A 19,744-nucleotide genomic window follows, 5' to 3' on the forward strand; every position below is an offset into this window, starting at 1 on the left:
GGAGTCTCTGATGCCTATTATTGTAAGGAGTGCACCAGCCAGGAGAAGGATAGAGATGGCTGCCCAAAGATTGTCAGCCTAGGGAGCTCTGAGACAGACCTCTTCCGTGAACGTCAAAAATACAGCATCAGGAAGAGGCGATTGGTGGGTAGCCCCTTCCTCCCCTGCATCAAGCTGCAGCAGCTGCCAGAAATGGCGCCTACCACTACCAGCAGAAAGGGAGCAGGGCCTGGGCATTGCCGGAAGTGCCTGCCGGTGTACTGGCACCCTGCCACCTCTCCCTCCCCCTTCGTGCAGACGTGTGATAGGGATGGAAAAGGATTCTTTACAGAACACCCTGGCAGACTGAATCATGGAAGAGTTGATAGATTAGTTACTGTTTTTTCTTGAATTTGAGAAGCAAGGTTCTGTCCTGCATATGGATATGTCCTCCCTACCCGGAAAGCTTCTAAAAAGGAGTCATGGTTCAGTCTTCTGCTTGAGGAGGTGATTGTGAAGCTGCACGCAGTGAAAGACCGTCCTTGAGGAGACTTCGCATGGCAGGAAGTTATCAGAACAAGAAATGCGGGCCTTTCATCTTTCACATTAAAAAAAAATGTGGGCAGGGCTGTCATTCTGGTTCCAACTGGTTTTGGTGTCTCAGAGCAATGGAGAGAGTCAATTGTGAGAAACAATGACTTGTGCCAGGTGGAGATGGTCCATGTGTCTGGAGCTTCACATACACTCTGCGGGAGTCATCATCCCTGGTTTAGGGATTGTTGGAGCCTAGGTACCTTGCCTGAGGCGCCACACCTGCGAAGTGGTAGAGAACTGTATTTGAGCTCAGTCTGTATGGTTCCAAAGCTCTTTTTCTAGGTGATCACACTCAAGACCACAGATGCGGAAGGGGAGGAGAGCGGAGGACTGAGAAATCACTGGCTTCTGAAGTGCTCTGGAAGCGACTGTCCTCTCAGAGATCCTGTCAGTCTCACACCCCATACCATGATGCCAAGACTCTTTTTCTGTCTTCCAGACATGCAGGAAATCCGTCAACAACTGCAGTCCATGTACACACCCTTCATCCTTATACTTACTGCAAGTAATAAAGCTGGAGACTTAGGTGGGAACCAGACCCTAGACGGCCTCATGGGTTACCTTAGGGAGCCTGGATTTTATCTGGAAGGCTGTGGAGGGCCAAGGAAGGGTTTTTAATTTGATTTATGCTGTCATGAATGTACAATCTATACATGCCGGAGCGAAATATTTAGTATGTATTGGTAAGCCATCACACATGCTTTCTGTAGACCCCTGTGAGGAATGTTTAATATAATGATATAATGACTATGAGTAAGGGCTTGAGTCACATTGGTTTGCCTCCCAGTTCTGCCACTTCCTGGCTGAGAGGCCTTGGCAAGTGACCTCTACTCTCAGTTTCTTTCCCTGTCTTAAAAATGGGGATGATAGGCTGGGCAGGGTGGCTAGTGCCTGTAATACCAGCACTGTGGGAGGCCAAGGGAGGCAGATTGCTTGAGCCCAGGAGTTTGAGACCAGCCTGAGCAACACAGCAAGACCCCATCTCATATACACACACACACACACACACACACACACATATATGAAAATTAGCTGAGTGTGGTGGCTCGTGCCTGCAATCCCAGCTACTCGGGAGGCTGAGGTGGGAGGATTGCTTGAGCCCAGGAGCTTGAGGCTGCAGTGAGCTGTTACTGCCACTGTACTCCTGCCTGGATGACAAGGGTGAGACCTTTGTCATCAAAAAAAATGGGGATGATAATCTCTAAGTCACAGGTAACTGTGAGATGAAACAAAGCTCTACATAAAAAGCACACCGCATGTCTTGGGCATTGAAATGCTCAGCAAGTGCTGGCCCATCCTGCACATAAAACGCGTCTCGTGCTCCACTTCCAACCCTCTTAGTCTTTTTCCAGTCACTGATTTCTCTCTCTCTTTTGCCTTAAATAACAGACACTTATTTCTCACAGGTCTGGAAGCTGAGAAGTCCATGGTCAGGGAGACAGCACTTTGAATTGCTAGTGAGGGCTCTCTTCCTGGCTTGCAGATAGCCACCTTCTTACTGTGTCCACACATGGGGGTGGGGAGGGAGGGGGGGCGGGGAGAGAGAGAGAGAGAGAGAGAGAGAGAGAGAGAGAGAGATATTCTCTTGCTTCCTGCCCTGGGGTTTCTCTGATGCTATGGTGTACAGGGCATGTACATGGTGTACAGGGCACCCTCCTGCTGGGCAGTAGTGCGCGTGCAACTCAGCAGAGCAGGGAAGGCAGCTGTAGATGGGAGCCAATGGATAAATGTTTCCCACAAGTGAACACTTCTGAGATGTATTTCCCAAGCCTTCTTAGGAGGTCCTGTGGGATAGAGGACCCGGTTACCTCCTTATGCATCCTTACACTGGCTTTCCCTCCTTCCCCTTCTGTCCCCTCTGTCTTCCACTCCTGCTCCTTTGGGACCACATCCCCTACAAACTTAACAAACTACCTACATTTAAGCTTTTTTTTTTTTTTTTTTTTTTTTTTTTCCCCCCTCACACTCTGCTTCAAGGGAGCCCAGGCTGAGACAATCTATTATAAGAAGATTCTATTTTCTTGGAAAAGCTACATTAGGAAAAAATGGGAAAAGAAACAAAAGGAGCTAGAAATAGAAATATCCATATAGAGATGCGAGAAGGGGATCATCCTCTTGAGCAGAGTAGACTCTTGACTGTAGCCCAAGTGTCAAGTTCACTTATTCTCTTGTGTGGTCATAATGGAATAGGGGGTGCAGGGAGAGGTACCAAGCTAGAGGGACCTGGAAGAGCTTTATAGTCTAGGATAATTCACATTCCAGTCCTGAGTTGGCCACTTACTATTGACTGTACGATCTTACATACATGACTACCTCCGAGCCTCAGAGCTCAGAGCTTTCCTTACTAGTGAAATGGGGATAATAAATGCCTTCTTCAGGTGCTCGCTCATACTGTGAGATGCACAGACTATGTTAGTTGAATGCTCAGCCTAGTGTCCAGCCCATGGTACATGTTTAACAAATGGTAAGTCTTGGTGTCACAGCCCTCTGTAATTAGCTTTGGATTGTCTGAAATCAAATTTTTCCTACTGCTTCATATGTGCATACTTAGCTTCTGTAATAAAATGGTAAGCCTCTCGAAGGAAGTGATAGAAGATCTATTAGTCATCAATAGACACTTATCCCTTTTCTAGAAATAAGTCCAGCTTTCCTGCCCATGCTAGCAGAGACCTTAGCCTCTAGGATTTGCTTGCCTTCCATTCAGGTCAGTTCCCAAGAGGCAGATTCTGAGACAGATGTGGGTGCAGGGGGTTGCTGGGGAGTGCTCTCAACACTGTGAAGGATGCTGGATGAGGCAGAAGTTGGGCTGTGTTGCAGTCACAAGGCCTTGGCTGACCCCAAAGGAGCTCTGAATCTGGGATGGCCCCTCGGGTTGTCCCTGGGCCTTCCAATCCCTATTCTGACCAATCATTGGAAGTGGCTGCCCTGGGAAGGAGCATGTCCTTCAGCAGATGGCTCTCTGCTCCAGAGCAGTGCCCTGAAAGCACTGACAGCGGAGCACCACCAGCAATTGGGGGAAGAAGTCCTGAAGTGGGAGATCTGGGTGGCGCAGCATCCACACTTCGGTGTAAAGGTGGCTTTGGAGAGTGTGGTAGTCACTGCTAGTTCTCTACCCACCACCACTTTCCCTTTTTTCTCAAGTAAAAGGAGGCTGAGCTTGTTTGGGACAGCATTGTGCCCAATAAAGATCCTCACTTCCCTAGACTCCTTTACAGCGGAGGAAGCCAAGAGGCCCCGCTCTGGCCAGTGAGAGGCGAACGGAGTCTGGGTTCCTGATGACATCGTGGTGCCACGGGCGAGAGTGAAAGGCTCTATTGCTTAGGCCACTGTCATCAGGTTTCGGTAGCACGGAACCAAAGGCAGTCCTAAATGGTTCAGGAGGCATTATCATATACCCTGCTTAAGAGCATGGTCCTGCGTGTGAAATGGGCACAGTGGGAGTCCCAGCTCTGCTGCACACCAGCAGCCACGTGGAGCCTCAGACGAACTACTCCTGTGGTTCCCTTTTCTGTAAAAGTGGGAATGACAGTAGTTTCTCACTACCGTCTCAACGTATAACACCAGGGTAACCAACTTGTTCCAGTTTGCCTGGGACTTTCCTGTTTTTTAAGCACTGAAAGCCCCTCATCCTGGGAAACTACTCAGTGTCAGGCAAACCTGGACAACTGCTCAACCTATTAAAACACCCTCAAACTACCCTGCTTCCTTTACAGATGGAAGACTGAAAAATTGTGTTGATGCTGCTCCCTAGTGGTTGAATGTAATGTAATGTAACTGCTGCAAAGATACATTTTACATTGTAAGTTTTCTTAAGAATAGCAAGCCACAGATGGTTGGAGGCAGAGTTGGAATATTCCCCTAACCGTTTAGATTTAAATGTAGAACTACTTTAACCCCATTATATTATTCATCGATATTTGCCAGCAAATATAGTATCTGGTAGGACTACTGTGAAGATTAATGAAATGGTGTAAATGTTCCCATGGTATCTCATATAGTGGTGGTTTTTGTATTTTTTGGTTTTTTTGAGACAGGGTCTTACTCTGTCACCCACGTGGAGTGCAGTGGCACAATCACAGCTCAATGCAGCCTCAACCCCTGTGGGTTTAAACAATCCTTCCATCTCAGCCTCCCAAGGAGCTGGGACCACAGGCATGTGCCACCACTCCCAGCTAATTTTTTAAATTTTTTGTAGAGATAGCATCTCCCTATGTTATCCAGGCTCATCTCAAATTCCTGGGCTCAAGCAGTCCTCCCGCCTCAGCCTGTCAATGTGCTGGGATAACAGGCATGAGCCACCGTGCCCGGCTGTTAAGTGCTCTTCAGTTCACTGGTATCGTGTGAACATGAGTTAGACTCAGCTCTGACTCTTCCTTTGAAAAAGTGACTTCAACCCCTGCCGGCCCCCCGAGTCGCCGCCTGTTTTCCTCATTCACATTAGGGAACTAGGACTTTCCTCAGAATGTTGTGAAGATTGATGAAGAAACACTTGTGGAACCCATGTAGTTGGCACTACATGGCAACTTTACTGCTGACAAAGTTGTCCAGAAGGCAGGTCTCAGGCCGTCCCTCTGCTGAAGGGCTCTGTAGCTCTCAGGAGCTGAGCTGGCCCTCAGGGATGCCTTCTCCTCACCAGGACCAGTCTCCGCTGGCAGTCGGGCTTCGAGAAGGCCTGCCCAGCTGCTCTGATGCGTTCAGCCGCTTCCTCTTCAGCAGAAGCTATTACTCATCTGAGCTGGCTGCTGGGCAGGCACAAATACAGGGGGACAACCCAAACCTTCAGTTCAGTGGCCTTGGGCAATGGGAGTTAACTGGTGTTTAGGCCAGAGCTCTGTGCTGGCTGCTCTTAAAGCCACAACTGCAACATAAACGCCAGCTATTTTCTGCTACTTGTGGTTGTGTTTAAACACACAGGGGCACACCCACCCTTGTCTGGGCTGCTAAATCTGTTCAGAAGGCTTCCCAGAGATTCAGAGAAACGGAAGCATGTATCTCTGCCTCTCTCTAATCAGTCCTTAAGACTTCTGGAAAAAGGAATCACCTAAATCTTCCAGAAAGTCTAATTCTGCTATGGCTATGAAAACCCTCAAATAGGCTTAATAGCAATATTAGATTAAGTTCCTCAATTTCGTTTAAAGTGAAGTTAGAGAAAGAATATACTTACACCAGGCTGGGCACGGTGGCTCATGCATGTAATCCCAGCACTATGGAAGGCAGAGGCGGGTGGGAGTTCAAAACCAGTCTGACCAACATGGAGACACCCTGTCTCTACTAAAAATACAAAATTAGCTGGGCGTGGTGGCGCACACCTGTAATCCCAGCTACTCAGGAGGCTGACACAGGAGAATTGCTTGAACCTGGGAGGCGGAGGTTGCAGTGAGTCGAGATCGCGCCACTGCACTCCAGCCTGGGCAACAAGAGTGAAACTCCGTCTCAAAACAAAAACAAAAACAAAAACTTACATCAATAAATACCTGAAGCCACAATGAAGAAGTCTCTACTTTGTTCTGTGTAAAGCCTTGTAGTCCTGTTTTTAGTACCTTGGTTTTAAGTTTCATGGATTTTTAGTGAGATTTAAAAAATATGTCTAATCTATACCATGAAATATTATTCAGTGGCTATAAAGAGTCATCTACATTTATACACAATCAATCAATCAATCATCTATCATCTTAACATGGATATATCTTTAAGATATACCGTTAAGGGAAGCAAATTAGTGAGAAATACTTCTAAGACATACTATTAAAAGACACAAGTTAATACTTTTTTTTTTTTTGAGACGGAGTCTTGCTCTGTGGCCCAGGCTGGAGTGCAGTGGCGCGATCTCAGCTCACTGCAAGCTCCACCTCCCGGGTTCACGCCATTGTCCTGCCTCAGTCTCCCGAGTAGCTGGGACTACAGGTGCCTGCCACCATGCCTGGCTAATTTTAGTAGCCATGGGGTTTCACCGTGTTAGCCAGGATGGTCTCCATCTCCTGACCTCGTGATCCGCCCACCTTGGCCTCCCAAAGTGCTGGGAATACAGGTGTGAGCCACCGCGCCTGGCCAATAAAAAGTATTTTTAAAGGAAAAATATTTTTAAGGGAAACAAGTCATACACACACATATATTATATTTACATATATAAAAAATGATCTAGTTCCTATTAAAAACTACATATATTTCTGAATCTGCATGGAACTTTTCCAGAAGAATATCTGTCAGACAGCTCACAACGTTACCTCTGGAGGCAGGATTAGATGAGAACATCACTTCTGAAGTTGTTTTTCAGTATTGGTTATTTTCTAGTGGGCATGTATTAATCATAAAAACAAGGAAGCTAAATTATGCATGTATACACCCAGGCCTGTCATGAATTAAGTCATTAGACCACTGCCCAGAAACCAAGGCCTATGACTGTGTCTGCTGATCTCACCTCTGTGCCTAGTGTTTGTAATGGAATGAAGTGTCTCGGAACTTGATAGTGAGGAAGATATTTTAATGCTGTGTGTACCAGTGTCCTAGAAGACAAAACTTTTATCTACACTTCTGATGTTGACTCTTAGCCACAATATTTACTTTTACCAACAGATACTATCTATTGATTTTTAAAAAAATCTTCTGAGTCACTTTTATTTTTAAATCTTCAAGCTGTGTTTAGCAGTTCTAATTCAGATATATTGTGAGTGGGAAGAAAAAAAAACACAGTTAGTCTTTGAATACTTGAGAGAGAACACAACTTTCAGCAATAAGTGAAGCAGTTAAAACAAAATTGTAAAATACTGGTTCTCTGCATGACATTTGAATGAAGGGGGAAAAATAAAATACTGGCTCTCACTTGAAAATAACTTGAGTGACTTACAGGTACAAACCGTGAGTTGTATAGTATAGGTATTCTTCAAAAATTTATTTATAGAAACAGACATATTCAAATGCAACACTTGACAAAAACAAAGAGAAAAAGCTGGAATGCCAATGACGCCAGAGAATCTCACTTGCACTTCCCATATCTCTGAATTAGCACCATTAGTTCAGAAATCACAGATGTAATCATAATTGCTTCTAATATATAAAACACCTTATAAAGATCTGTAAACTATCTAATAGCAAAGTTCTTCCAAAAACGTATTTAAAAATCAATCAGAATTTACCATTTGAAACTGATGAAAATGGTTTAAAAATGAACCCAATTCTACGGCTTGTCAAAGGGAATGAGCCATAATTAACTTTATTGGAAGAAAGTGCCTGAATTCATCTTCTAGCCTCCTTCTAACCACCAAGCAGGTACAGTACACTGAATATTACATCAGGAATAAGAGTCATCTAAAACTGGTCTTAGAAAATATTTTCCTAAACTATAAAAATACTAAATGGCATACAAAAATTTCAGCATATACAGCAAATAGACTACAGCAAATATTTAGAACATACTTAAAACTATCTTGTACCACAATCATCATGAACATCAAGTATTCTTCTAATCAGTTTTCTATGATTCATTCTAATTCAATGTTTATTTGCCCTCAAGTTCTGTTCTAGTGTCAGATACAGACCAAATTCTGTGTTTCTAGCAGAAGTTACTGGAGGAACCATTGAATAATTCTTGGTATTCAACCCGTTCTCAAAGTGCTGGAAGTGCAATTGTAGTATAGCCTATTTTTTAGATCAGGGGTTAGCAAACTACAGCCCAGGAGCCGAATCTGGCCACCATCTGTTTTGTCTGGCCTGGGAACCCAGCTACACATATTCCTTCACATACTGTCTGTGGTTGCTTTCCTGCTTCAGGAACAGAGTTGAGTAGTTATGACAGAGACTGTCTGTGGCTTTTTGGTCCACATAGTCGGAAATATTTGCAATCTGGCCCTTTACAGAAAAAGTTTGCAACCCCTATTTTAGATAAATCACTTTAAGAAATTCTTAGAAAGGGCAAGGTAAAAATGTCTAGGATTAAAAAATTTTTGGCTGAGGTGTGCTGGTTCTATCACATAGTACCATGGGGCAGGCCGGAGGAGTGCAAACCTGGATTGGTGACTTCGGGTCTTGAACTATATTATTCTGGCATTCTAAGCAAAGTCTGGCTGTGACAAAATACCTTCTATTCCTCTACGAACTGGCCATTTTGTACCAAGAAATTCACATACCACATCACAGCAACGTGCTTACTGTTCAACCCCAACCATCTGTGATTCCCACAAACAATATTTAGCCTTTAAAAAGCAATAATCTTCTACCCTTAGCAACAGACAGAACTAGAAGTGGACTTTTCCCAGTGCCCTGTATTGGCACAGATTCTATACTGCTGTACTGCATACCTTTTAGAATCCTTCCCTGTGACATGCATCATAGTAATTTGTACTACTGCCACCCAGGGCTACAAACATGTCCCTTTTGACAAAGCGGACCAAGTTTTCAAGCGGGCACATGGGCTTGGCAGAACGCTTGTGGTGGTCTTGGCAGAAAGAGGTGTGGAATGTGACATCGACGCCATTGTAAAGAATCCGGACGGAATGTTCACTGGGCTTTTCTCTGTCTTGCCAAAGCTCAAAGATCAACCTGGCTGCAAACCTTGGGAATCTGGCTTCTGAAAGGCCCAAGGCACTGAGAACTGGTGACAGAGTGACATCGTGAGCAGAGTAGAGGGCAAAGAGCTCTTCTTTCCTGCCCTCGGTGGCACGCTGCATCCGGCCGATGGTTTGGTTCAGGATGGGGTGGGCACCCAGGAGAGAATACCCAAGGTACAATTTCTTCTCCCGTCTCTCCCTTTCATCCTCGATCTGATGGGTCTTAATTACCTTGAAGTGCTCCATGTCGACACAGCCATTTCTGGTACAGGGAAAGCTGACATTGTGGCAGAGGTGGCAGAGCATGGAGTCTATGGGGTTGGCAGCTCGAAGCTGCTTGGTGGGGACGTCCACGATCTTGGCCATCTCCCCATAGGTCTTCTCCAGCTGGCTGTTTTTCAAACGTAGGAGGTACTGACGACGCTGCTCCTTTTCCAGATACTGGTTTCTTACCGGGCAATAGCAGCTTCCAGAGCAGAACAGCGCACTTGGCTGGTGCCTGAAATAAATCTTCTTCCAGTCAAAATCTGGGAGAAAGCCATAAAGCAGGGCCAGCCCACTTTGTAGGGTCCGACTTTTCCCAGTGGTCTCTAAATACAGCTGGTCTGCAGACCAATCATTGGGCAGGAGTTTGTGTTTCTTTAGATAGATGTCCCTCAGCAGCTGGCCGTTCTGCAAATGCTGCACGACTCCTGAAACACAAGCACACAAAGCTTTCCTTACTTCCAGCTGAGCAAAAGAAACAGCAAGGGGAGGTGGAATCCGTGTCCAGCTCTGGAGTGTTTTAGGGCAGAGTGTAGTGCAAGAGAATGGCATCCAGCTTGTTTCCCCGTGGTGTGGAAGTTACAAGCTCCAGTTCACAACAGCTTGTGAAGGGAGCCTCTTGGGGGTATCCATGAAGGATGAGCAGAGCGGGGCCCTAGCCTTGGGAACCACGGCCTTTGGACCATCTGCCTCGCACCTGTCCTCCAGACCGGCCTCTTCCCTGGGGAGAGTGTTGTGACTGGTGGGTCTCAGGGTTAGGAGTCGCCCAGCCAGGGGATATCTGTAATTGCATGGGCCTAAGGAGAGGTTTTTCCCTCCTGTCCAGCTTTCCTCCGTGTGCAGGGAGTGCTCAGTGAAACGGCTCAGGCGCAGGCTGACCGCAGATTCCCTGCTTGCTGCTGTCTCCTCACTGCTGGGGAGTCCCCTCCATGACCCCATCCTCCCAGCCTGCCAACCGAATGTTCTCTGATAACCTGCTGGGTACGTTCTGCCTGATCCTGAGGGCTTTACAGACCCGTCAACACACATGCACTCTCTGTATAATATGGAAGAATCTCCTGATACCCAGACAGAATACTTGAAAAAAGCCAAGTGTAGAGCAGTATGTTGATTATGCTCCTTTAAAATGAAAAAGAGGGAAAAATAAGAATGTGTATTTGCAGTTGCCTGAGTTTTGCATAAAGAAACTTTGGAATGTGTATAAGAAACTAATCTCAATGGTTCCTTGGGGGTGATGGAGGTACAAAAATGAGGTGGATGGAACATGGGTAGAAGCAAGAATTTAAAGTTTACCTGTTAGTACTGTTTTAGTTTTGAACTATCACAGTATAATAAATTAACTTTTAAAACTGGAAAAAGCCTTATCTTTAAGCAGGAGAAGGCAACCCAAGACAAAAACAAGCTCACTCTCATCCTGTAGGAGGAGGTAACAGGACACAATCTGTCATGGGCATGAGTTCTACACACAGGCCCTGAGACCAGTGACTCCGTTTATCCAGATGTCCAAACAGTATGAAACATCCCACTGCAAAGATGAGACAACTTCAGCTGAAAATTGTGACACAGAGGGAAATACATTCCCCCGGGAAAGGGAACAGCTCAGCAAAACCCACAAAGGATGTCTGGGTCCTACTGTGAATGAAGAGGGCTGAGAGCAGAACTCCCCCAGGAACCCAGGAACTAAAGGCTGGAACAGGCTTTAGCATTTCCAAGACGCTTTGCAAAAAACACGCAAACCGTGAGAGACAAACATTAAGATTCTGTGTCTCGTCCTAGTTCACTGCTGGGCCTATTTTATTTGGTTGGGCCACATAAAGTTAGAGTGCTTACTGCGTGCCAGGGCTCTCTCATTTAATCCTCAGAAAAACAAAAACCCAATGAAGAAGGTATATTATTATTACTATCATCCCCATTTTCCTTATTTTATAGATGAAGAAATGAAGGCCTTGAACCATTCACAGTTAAAAAGTGGCAGAGCTAAAACCCAAGGCCCCATCTGGTCCTAATTTTATGTTCTTAGTCCCTTACATTTTCATGCTGAAATACTAAGTTCTAGCTATTTAGGGCTTCTTATACTTGCCAAACATAGCCTGCATCTTCATGGCTTTGTTCATACTGTTCCCCTTTCTCTCCCTAGAGAAATCCTCCCAGGGCCTGGCTCCAACACCACCTTCTTTGTAGTGCTTTCCTTCGTCTTCTCCCTGGTCAAGTTAATAATTCCTTCCTCTTCCCATATGCTGCTGGGCCATGACGACATCAACTGCATTTATTGGGAGCCTCTCATATGCCAGCACTGCTCTAGGCACTCTACACATGCTACCTCATCGAATTCACCACCAGCCGCTGGGAAGACAGGCTCCTCCCCATGCTACAGGTCTGTCTGACTCCAAGGCCTGTGTTTACTCTCTAAGGCCCTGCAGTATCCGGCATTACAGGCAGTTGTCTCCACATGCATTGTTTGCTGCAGCTGCAGGCTCCTTTAGGACAGGCAGGAGGGTCCTATTCATCCTGCTACCCCTCTCACACTCAGCAGCTGCCAAAGCATCTTCAACAGGGTAGGCACTCGTGAGCAATCTTATCTTACACAGTTACTGTGGGCTGCCATAAGTGCACCAGGGACAAAAGCTGTTTACAACAGCCATGCATTTTTCATGATATTTAAAATAGAAATAAAAGTGACCATTAAAAGAGAATGAGGAAACAGGAGCAGACAGTATTACAAAAATGATTTCTAGAGTAATACTAATTTAGAAACAATGATGATGATAGATGAGTGGAGAAGAAAGATCTGAATGAATGATTAGGTGTGTGAGGACCAACCCCCCAGCCTCTTCTCAGGTAGCAGCTCCTGGATCCAGAGACTGGCACCCTCACCTCCTGTTCTCTGCACAGTCACCCTGACCTGTTAGCCAGGGCTGATGGATGCTAACCCCAGGACCTCAAGGATTCTCTCTCTCTCAAGAATTTGGATTTGCAAATTCATCTGTGTGTGTGTGGCTGGGATTGTAATTCTGTTGATAGACACAGCAAAAAATTAGAGAGAGAAGCAGGGACAAGAGAGCTTTTTTATTCCTGGTTCCAGTCTCTAGAGGTCTGATCAAACTCTTGGTCTTGGAGTCTGTGAGTCATTCCTGAATCCTTATAATGAATTTCCCTTTTTCGCTTGAAGTGGTTTCTGTTATTTTTAACCAGAGAGTCTAACCAGCAGTTCTCAGCAAGAGTGCTACTGCCTTCAGACAGGGCTTGGGGGTGGAGTTATCACAATAATATGGGGAAGGGCATTCTTGGCACCTAGTGGGTGGAGGCTGGGGTCTAGATAGTCTCCAGAAAGGACACATGTCTCTGTCCCACAAAACTTTTGAAGTTTTGAAGACACTCCATCATGTACAAAACATATTTGAGTACTTTAGCCTGTAGAATCTAATTCTGTTTTTTTGTGTCTGGAACACAAAACCATTTTTGAATAATATTAATGCTGGCTGAATTTTCCAGAAATACAATATAAACTAAGGAACATCTACACTTTGTTTTGATCAGAATTTCAGAAAAACCATGTCCTAACGTGGTATTAGAGTCACCAATACAGCATCCATCAATCATCTGTATTTGTAGCTGTCAGAGTCATATTTGTGTACAAGCATTTGAAGATTTCATTCTATTTTCTAGTGTAGCTGTTCTTAAGCATTTATACTGAGACACATATAATTAGGTAATAAATCAGTTTCTTTTTGTTTGTTATAGCTGGGGACCCTCGTATGACTTTTAAATAATTAACTGCATAGAAAGATTACATTCATTCATTTATTGAGACACGCCTCACTCTGTCACTCAGGCTGAAGTGCAGTGGCATGATCATGGTTCACTGCAGCCTTGACCTCCCCTGGGCTCAAGTGGTCCTCCCACCTCAGCACCTGAGTAGCTGGGACTACAGGCACGTGCCACCATACTTGGCTAATTTTAAAAAATTGTCTGTAGAGACGGGGCTCCACTATGTTGCTCAGGCTGCTCTCAAACCCTTGGGATCAAACGATTCTCCTACCTCAGCCTCCCAAAGTGCTGGGATTACAGGCGCGAGGCACCATGCCCGGCTGGTTATATTTAAATTTCACTTCATGATAGTTGAGGGAGATTGCAAAATAGTTAATTGTGTAATCAAAGAGGGTGTTGGATCTGTTAGGATGAAAACCCTTGTTCTAAAGTAATGCATGTGGAACTAATTGCCAAAGGCTTTTGACACAACTCCTTATCCATGGCTAGTCCTCCAGAGGCTTCAGCTTGCTCCACTCTGTCACCCAGTATCATTCCCCCAATAATAATGGCAAAATCTAAGAGGGCCAACTATAGGACATGGACTTTCCCCCCATCCCCGCTGAGGTCTTAAGAAGCTGATGCAACATGAAAACAGAATGTGGCCAATGGGTCTTCCCAATTCACCCATAAAGGCTGGTGACCAAGCGAAGGTTCTCTGAGGTTCCAGACTGAAGAATCAGAAAACTGAAACCTCTTGAAGGACCACCTGTTCCTCTATTCCCAGCAAAGATGACTCCACAGTTAACTCACCAACCTACCCTGACGGTGAACTGACTGCACATGGTCTGACTAGGGCTGCAGAGGGAAAGCTGCGCTTCTGTGAGGACTCAGCTCAGCCAAACAAACTCCACGCACAGGAGAACTGTGCCACGCATTTTCCTCCCTGAGGTCTTGTACATGAAAACCTATTAGACGTTTTGTTAGAAACATCTGAGAACATGAGATTAGTTAAATAAATGATCAATTGCCCATCCAGAGTGAAAGAATATGGAGCTATCACAAATGATGTCGTGGATAAACAGTTATTCATAGGGAAATATTACCAAAATGTGTTGAGTGGAAAAGTGGGTTATGAAACTGTGTTTAGTAAGATGTGTATGCGCATAAGCACAGGAAGAAGGGTTACTCTTAAGGGTCTATTTCTGTGGTGGAATTACAGTTGCTTAAACTTTTTCTTCCTTTTACTTGTCTTTCCTAATTTATCTTCATGAACACGTATTGTTTTTGTAAGAAGGAGAAAGGTTCTATTTAGTTTTGATAACTCTGATGTTTATTTAGAGGCCCTGGTGACCGAGCTCCTCGCAGAGCCAGTCCTTGCTTATCCCTCTGAGCTGCACAGCACCCCGCCCAGGAGAACTGCTCAGAAGGTATGCAAGCAGAAGAGCGGGTGGGGGAGCCCCCGGGCACGTGGCTGTCACACATACCTGTCTGGGTGAGCTCTCCCATCTCACACAGCGGGTGATTTGGGTAAAGAGGCAAGGAGTTCAAGGGGATTTCGAAAGAGGCTCCGGATCCTTTTGACATGTGACTAACGAAAGCTTCCAGTTTTGGGTGATATGGTTTCCTAGAGGGACGGTAGAGAGAGTTAGAGGTCAGAGTGCTACAGAGGAGTCCAAACAGTTTCCAGCTTCAGCGAGCCAAATCCCACCATAACAGGTACCGGCTCAATCACTTTGCAATTCCAATTTCATTATTTCTGGACCACTGACACTGACACATGAAATCCCCTTTGTGAGGTCGGCCGGAGTTCCTAACCTCTGCTGAACTCAGTACTGTGGGATTCAGCTTCGCCCTCTACCTTCCGGCTCCCCAGCCTGCACCATCTTCCAGGCTCGCTCTCTGGGAGGTGCCAACACCCACTCAGCAGTCACGCCTAGACTGGGCGTCGTCCCACTCTCTCCATTCCCTGCCCCTGCACATGTTGTCTGCTCCCCATGTCTTGCAGATTCTGCCTCCTGGTGCTTTTCCATCCCCTTCTCCTTCATACTCACAGCTACTACCTGGGTTCTGGCCTCAGGCAGCTTTTGTCTGGCTGGCGATGGGCTCTTTCTTGGTCTTCTTGCTGATTAAGCATGTCCCTCTAATAATCTTGCCTTTTCCACAGCCAGAAGGATTGATTTAAAAGGTAACTCTGACCAGTCACTACCCTTCTCTATCACCACCTTCTGGAAGGGGCCACACACAACTGTCACTTTGTTCTGGCTCCGCCCTGGTACTCACTGGCCCTCTCTACCCTACTGCTGTGCTCTGGCCACACCAAGCCAAAGGCCTGCTTTCCTCCAACACACAACGCACCTCATTCTTCAACACTTCCACCATTTTCCACAAGCTATCCCTTCCTCCTAGAAAATCTACCCTATCCTTTACCAAGGTCGCCCATAATCCTTAATGTTTCTGACCTCTGAAAAATCTTCCTTTAGGAAAATTGTTAACTGAGTAAAATAACCAGGATCTCTTACAATTCACTCCACATTTTGGACATACAACCTCTCATTTAATATAGGGTAATAATAAAGGTCAAAAAAAGTTTATATATGAGATCTGAGAGTATTTATATTTCTGCCACAAAGTATATGTGGTAAATCTATCTAGTCACTAATATACAATTACCCTGAATCTATGAATATAAACACCTTTTCTTTGAATAATGAAGTATATAAATGAATGTATATACATTTTCCAGCTGAAGAGAAGTGGACAGATAGAGTAGTTCATGACTAAACTCTGTAAGAATCAGCATGAAAAGAAGCAAAGATAAACTGTTCTTATGGCAAACTCCTGCTGTCTGAAGGCCCAATCACCTTTGAAAGTGCTTTAAAAATGGCTGCCAAAATGAGTTTATTATCTATCAACAACACAAAGCTAAAAAAAAAATCCATCTTTTAAAAAATATGTTTTTAAATTAGAGAATGCGAATCCAGACATGTAGTATAGTCTAATAAATCACCCTGGATGGCTAAAAGGAGTTATGCCTTTCCATAAAAACAGGGTATGTTATTTTGCCTGACACTAAAGCACATAAATGTTTGCAAACTGGGAAATAAAATGTCCAGACTGACAATGAGGCTGCCAAGAGTAATCCACATAACAAAGGCTATCCACCAACAGGAGTCAAATGTTCTGCGCCAGGCCATTATTTCAGGTTGGAGATTTTTTTGAGGATCTCAGAAAGCTTTGCTGCCAATTTTAGAAATGGAATTTCACAACTGGAAGTGTTTGCTAAGATGACCCAGGTTTTCAGGGCATCTGACTGCTTAATTATATCTAACTGTATTCATTCCAATGTTTTTTATTTTTGTTTTGTTCTGTTTTTGTTGTTTGTTTTTGTTTTTGGCATGCAAAGATGAAGACTCGTGGAAGAAAAACTTCATTTAAAGAATAGCTAACAGGTCGGGCATAGTGGCTTACGCCTGTAATCCCAGCATTTTGGGAGGCCGAGGTGGGAGGATTGCCTGGGGCCAGGAGTTTGAGACATAGTGAGACCATGTCTCTACAAAAAATACAAAAACTAGCCAGGCATGGTGGCTCAGGCCTATAGTCCCAGCCACTCAGGAGGCTAAAGCAGAAGGATCGCATGAGTCCAGGAGGTAGAGGCTGCAGTGAGCTGTGATCATATCACTGTACTCCAGCCTACGTGACAGAGATATCTTATCTCATTAAAAAAAAAAAAAAGAAAAAGAAAAAAAAGATTTGACAACAAATGGTTCTATCTTTTTAGTGGAAAGCGGACCAGGTAACTCAAGTCCTGGGCCTGGATCTGACCACCCAGGCCCTGTCTGCCTGGTCCACTGCTCCATCCCTGGAGCCCAGAGGGTGCTTAGCACACAGCAGATGTTCCAAAAATATATGTGAGTGAATTCAACTGTGAAGTGTCCCATCCTTGGATGCTTCATGAAAATAGCAAGCCTTCCATAATCTGTAGAAATAAATACGATAAGTTCCCATACTGTTTGTTAAAATATTCAGATTTTTATGAAAATACAGTCAGCCCTCCATCGCCTCAGATTCTGCATTGGAAGATTCGACTGTGGATCCAAAAATATTTGGAAAAAACCCAATAAGAAATAACAATACAACAATAAAAATAATACAAATAAAAAACACAGTATAACAACTATTTACATAGCATTTACTTTGTATTTGGATTTATAAGTAATCTAGAGATGATGTAAAGTACATGGGAGAATGTGCGCAGGTTCTATGTAAATACAACACCGTTTTACATAAGGGACTTGAGCATCTCAGATTCTGGTATCCAAGGAGGATTCTGGAACCAATCCTCTGTGGATACCAAGGGATGACTGTATAAAAACTAAAGGCTACTGTGGATGAGACTAGTGTACTAGTTGCACACTAAAATCTATTCTCTTCTTAAGAACTTGGTTAGATCCTATTTCTGAGGTCCTGAAATGAGGTAAAGCCACATTCGCCAATAGAATGGAAAGATGTATGCCACTTCTGGGTTTAGGCTTTCTGATCATGAGTATGCCCGCTTCACATTCTCTTCCTTCCTTCCAGCCATTATTTAGGCATGGCACAACCAGGGTTCAACCATGTAGCCATCCCCAGGGTATAGTAGAAGCAACAACCTGGAGAAACCTGGGGCCCTGAATGACCAGGTGGAGCTGACTAGCACGATCTGGAACACACATTTCAGACCTTCACATGAGGAAGAGCTAAACTTCCTTGTTATTTAAGGTAATGCATTCATGAGTCCCTGTGCGACAAAATAAGCTTATAAAATAGGTGTACCCTGACTAATGCAGACATAAGTATATCCATGAAAATAACTTTTTCTTGAGTAAAAACTCGTATTATTGTGGGCTCATTGAAAATCTTCTTTCATAATGAAAACTGGAAGAATCAAAAGTGTTACTATCTTAAGTCTTCAAGTCATTCACTTTGGAGTCCTTATTTTCCCTTTTATATGCATTATTCACATCTATATATGCCACAAATTTTGAGGCTGAACCCCAAGGCTAATCTACACACCCATGAGAAAATTGTTTATTTACAACCTCAGCAATGACTGAGTTCTGCACAGAACGTTAAGGCAAGCAGAGGAGGCAGACGACCAGTGACACTGTTACCAGAAAACACAATCCAAAAGAGCATACATAGCTGGAAACTGGAATCACACTAGATTTTTAAAATTCACGCCAATTAAAGAATTTATCATCTTACATATTAATAACATGAGGTTATGGAAAGATAAGCCCAAAGTACTTTTCTTAGTCTTTAGCTTTCTGGACTTTTTGGCCTTACTTGATGTGATGCATTGCCCTGCTTTCCTTAGCCCTCGTAACATTGCTCTCCTGACTTTTCCCTGTTTGCAACATCCCTAGCCTCTCTTGAAATCCTTTTTTCTCTCTAAGTACCACATGCTGGTGTTTCCCAGGACTCTGGTTTTGGCCCATCCCTCACTTCTCAGGTTCTGTTTGTAATATAAGCCCACAGCTTCAAATGCCATCAACGTGCTGAAGATTCTCAGCTAAACCTCTGTCTCCCAGCAAACCATTGCCCCTGAGCTGCAAAATTATATAGGCTAGGCTGGCTCACACCTGTAATCCCAGCACTTTCGAAGGCCAAGGAGGGCGGATCATGAGGTCAAGAGATTGAGACCATCCTGGCCAACATGATGAAACCCCGTCTCTACTTAAAAAAAAAAAACAAAAAACCCCACAAAAATTAGCTGGGCGTGGTGGCATGTGCCTGTAGTCCCAGCTACTCAGGAGGCTGAGGCAGGAGAATCGCTTGAACCTGGGAGGCAGAGGTTGCAGCGAGCCGAGATCACGCCATTGCACTCCAGCCCAGTGACAGAGCAAGACTCTATCTCAAAAAAAAAAAAAAAAAAAAAAAAAAAAAAAATTATACAGCCTACTACTGACCAGAAACTGTCTCTTGAATGTTTCATAACAGCTCAAATGTAGCATCAATGCCTGTACTAACTTCCCCCTACACCTCCCTTCTGTGTTCTCTAACTCCAGGGAGGGGTACCACCACCAGACAGACACCTAGTCAGAAACCTGGGCCCCATCCTGCCTGTCTTTCATACCCATGTTCAACCTGCCACCAAGTCCTATTGATCCCACCTTGTAACCTTCTCTAAGACCCATCCACTCTCTCCATCTCTGCTGCCACTTTCTGAGTTTCAGCTGCCATCATTTATTCATTCAACGAACATTTAATCACACTCCACCACTCATATGCCAGTCACTGTCCTAGGCACTTGGGATGCAGGAGCAGTGAACAAAAACAAATAAAAATATCTGCCCTCAGGGAGGTTATAGTCTAGCCTGGGGAAACAGACAATGCACAATGAACACTGTGTGTGTGTGTGTGTGTGTGTGTGTGTGTGTGTGTGTGTTTGTCTGGGTTAGAAAGTAACAGATGCTGTGGCAAAGAGAAGAGCAGGCTAAGGGGGTTGTGGAGACCAGGGTGGAAGGAGGAGCACCTTGTCATTTTAACTGGAGTGTTCTGAGTAGGTTTTATTGAGAAAGTGACATTTGAGCAAAGACTTAAAGGAGGTAAGAGGACTGGCCATAAAGCTATCT

The 19,744-nt window shown here is 44.6% G+C and overlaps 1 protein-coding gene across 2 annotated transcripts in view; it reads right to left on the reverse strand.

Moving 5' to 3' along the window:
- Nucleotides 1-7,447: 7,447 nt before the first annotated feature.
- PXYLP1 (2-phosphoxylose phosphatase 1) overlaps nt 7,448-19,744 on the reverse strand; it is a 62,967-nt gene continuing 50,670 nt past the window's right edge. For both annotated transcript variants that reach the window (XM_008008911.3, XM_073023556.1), the window contains exons 5-6: nt 14,615-14,754; nt 7,448-9,808 (exon numbers count right to left, since the gene is read on the reverse strand). In XM_008008911.3, coding sequence (XP_008007102.1) covers nt 8,871-9,808; nt 14,615-14,754 — 1,078 coding nt within the window. In that variant the 3' untranslated portion in view covers nt 7,448-8,870. The remainder of the gene's footprint in view (nt 9,809-14,614; nt 14,755-19,744) is intronic.

The sequence above is a fragment of the Chlorocebus sabaeus genome, chromosome 15 (assembly GCF_047675955.1).
Source record: "Chlorocebus sabaeus isolate Y175 chromosome 15, mChlSab1.0.hap1, whole genome shotgun sequence".
Classification (NCBI taxonomy): domain Eukaryota; kingdom Metazoa; phylum Chordata; class Mammalia; order Primates; family Cercopithecidae; genus Chlorocebus; species Chlorocebus sabaeus.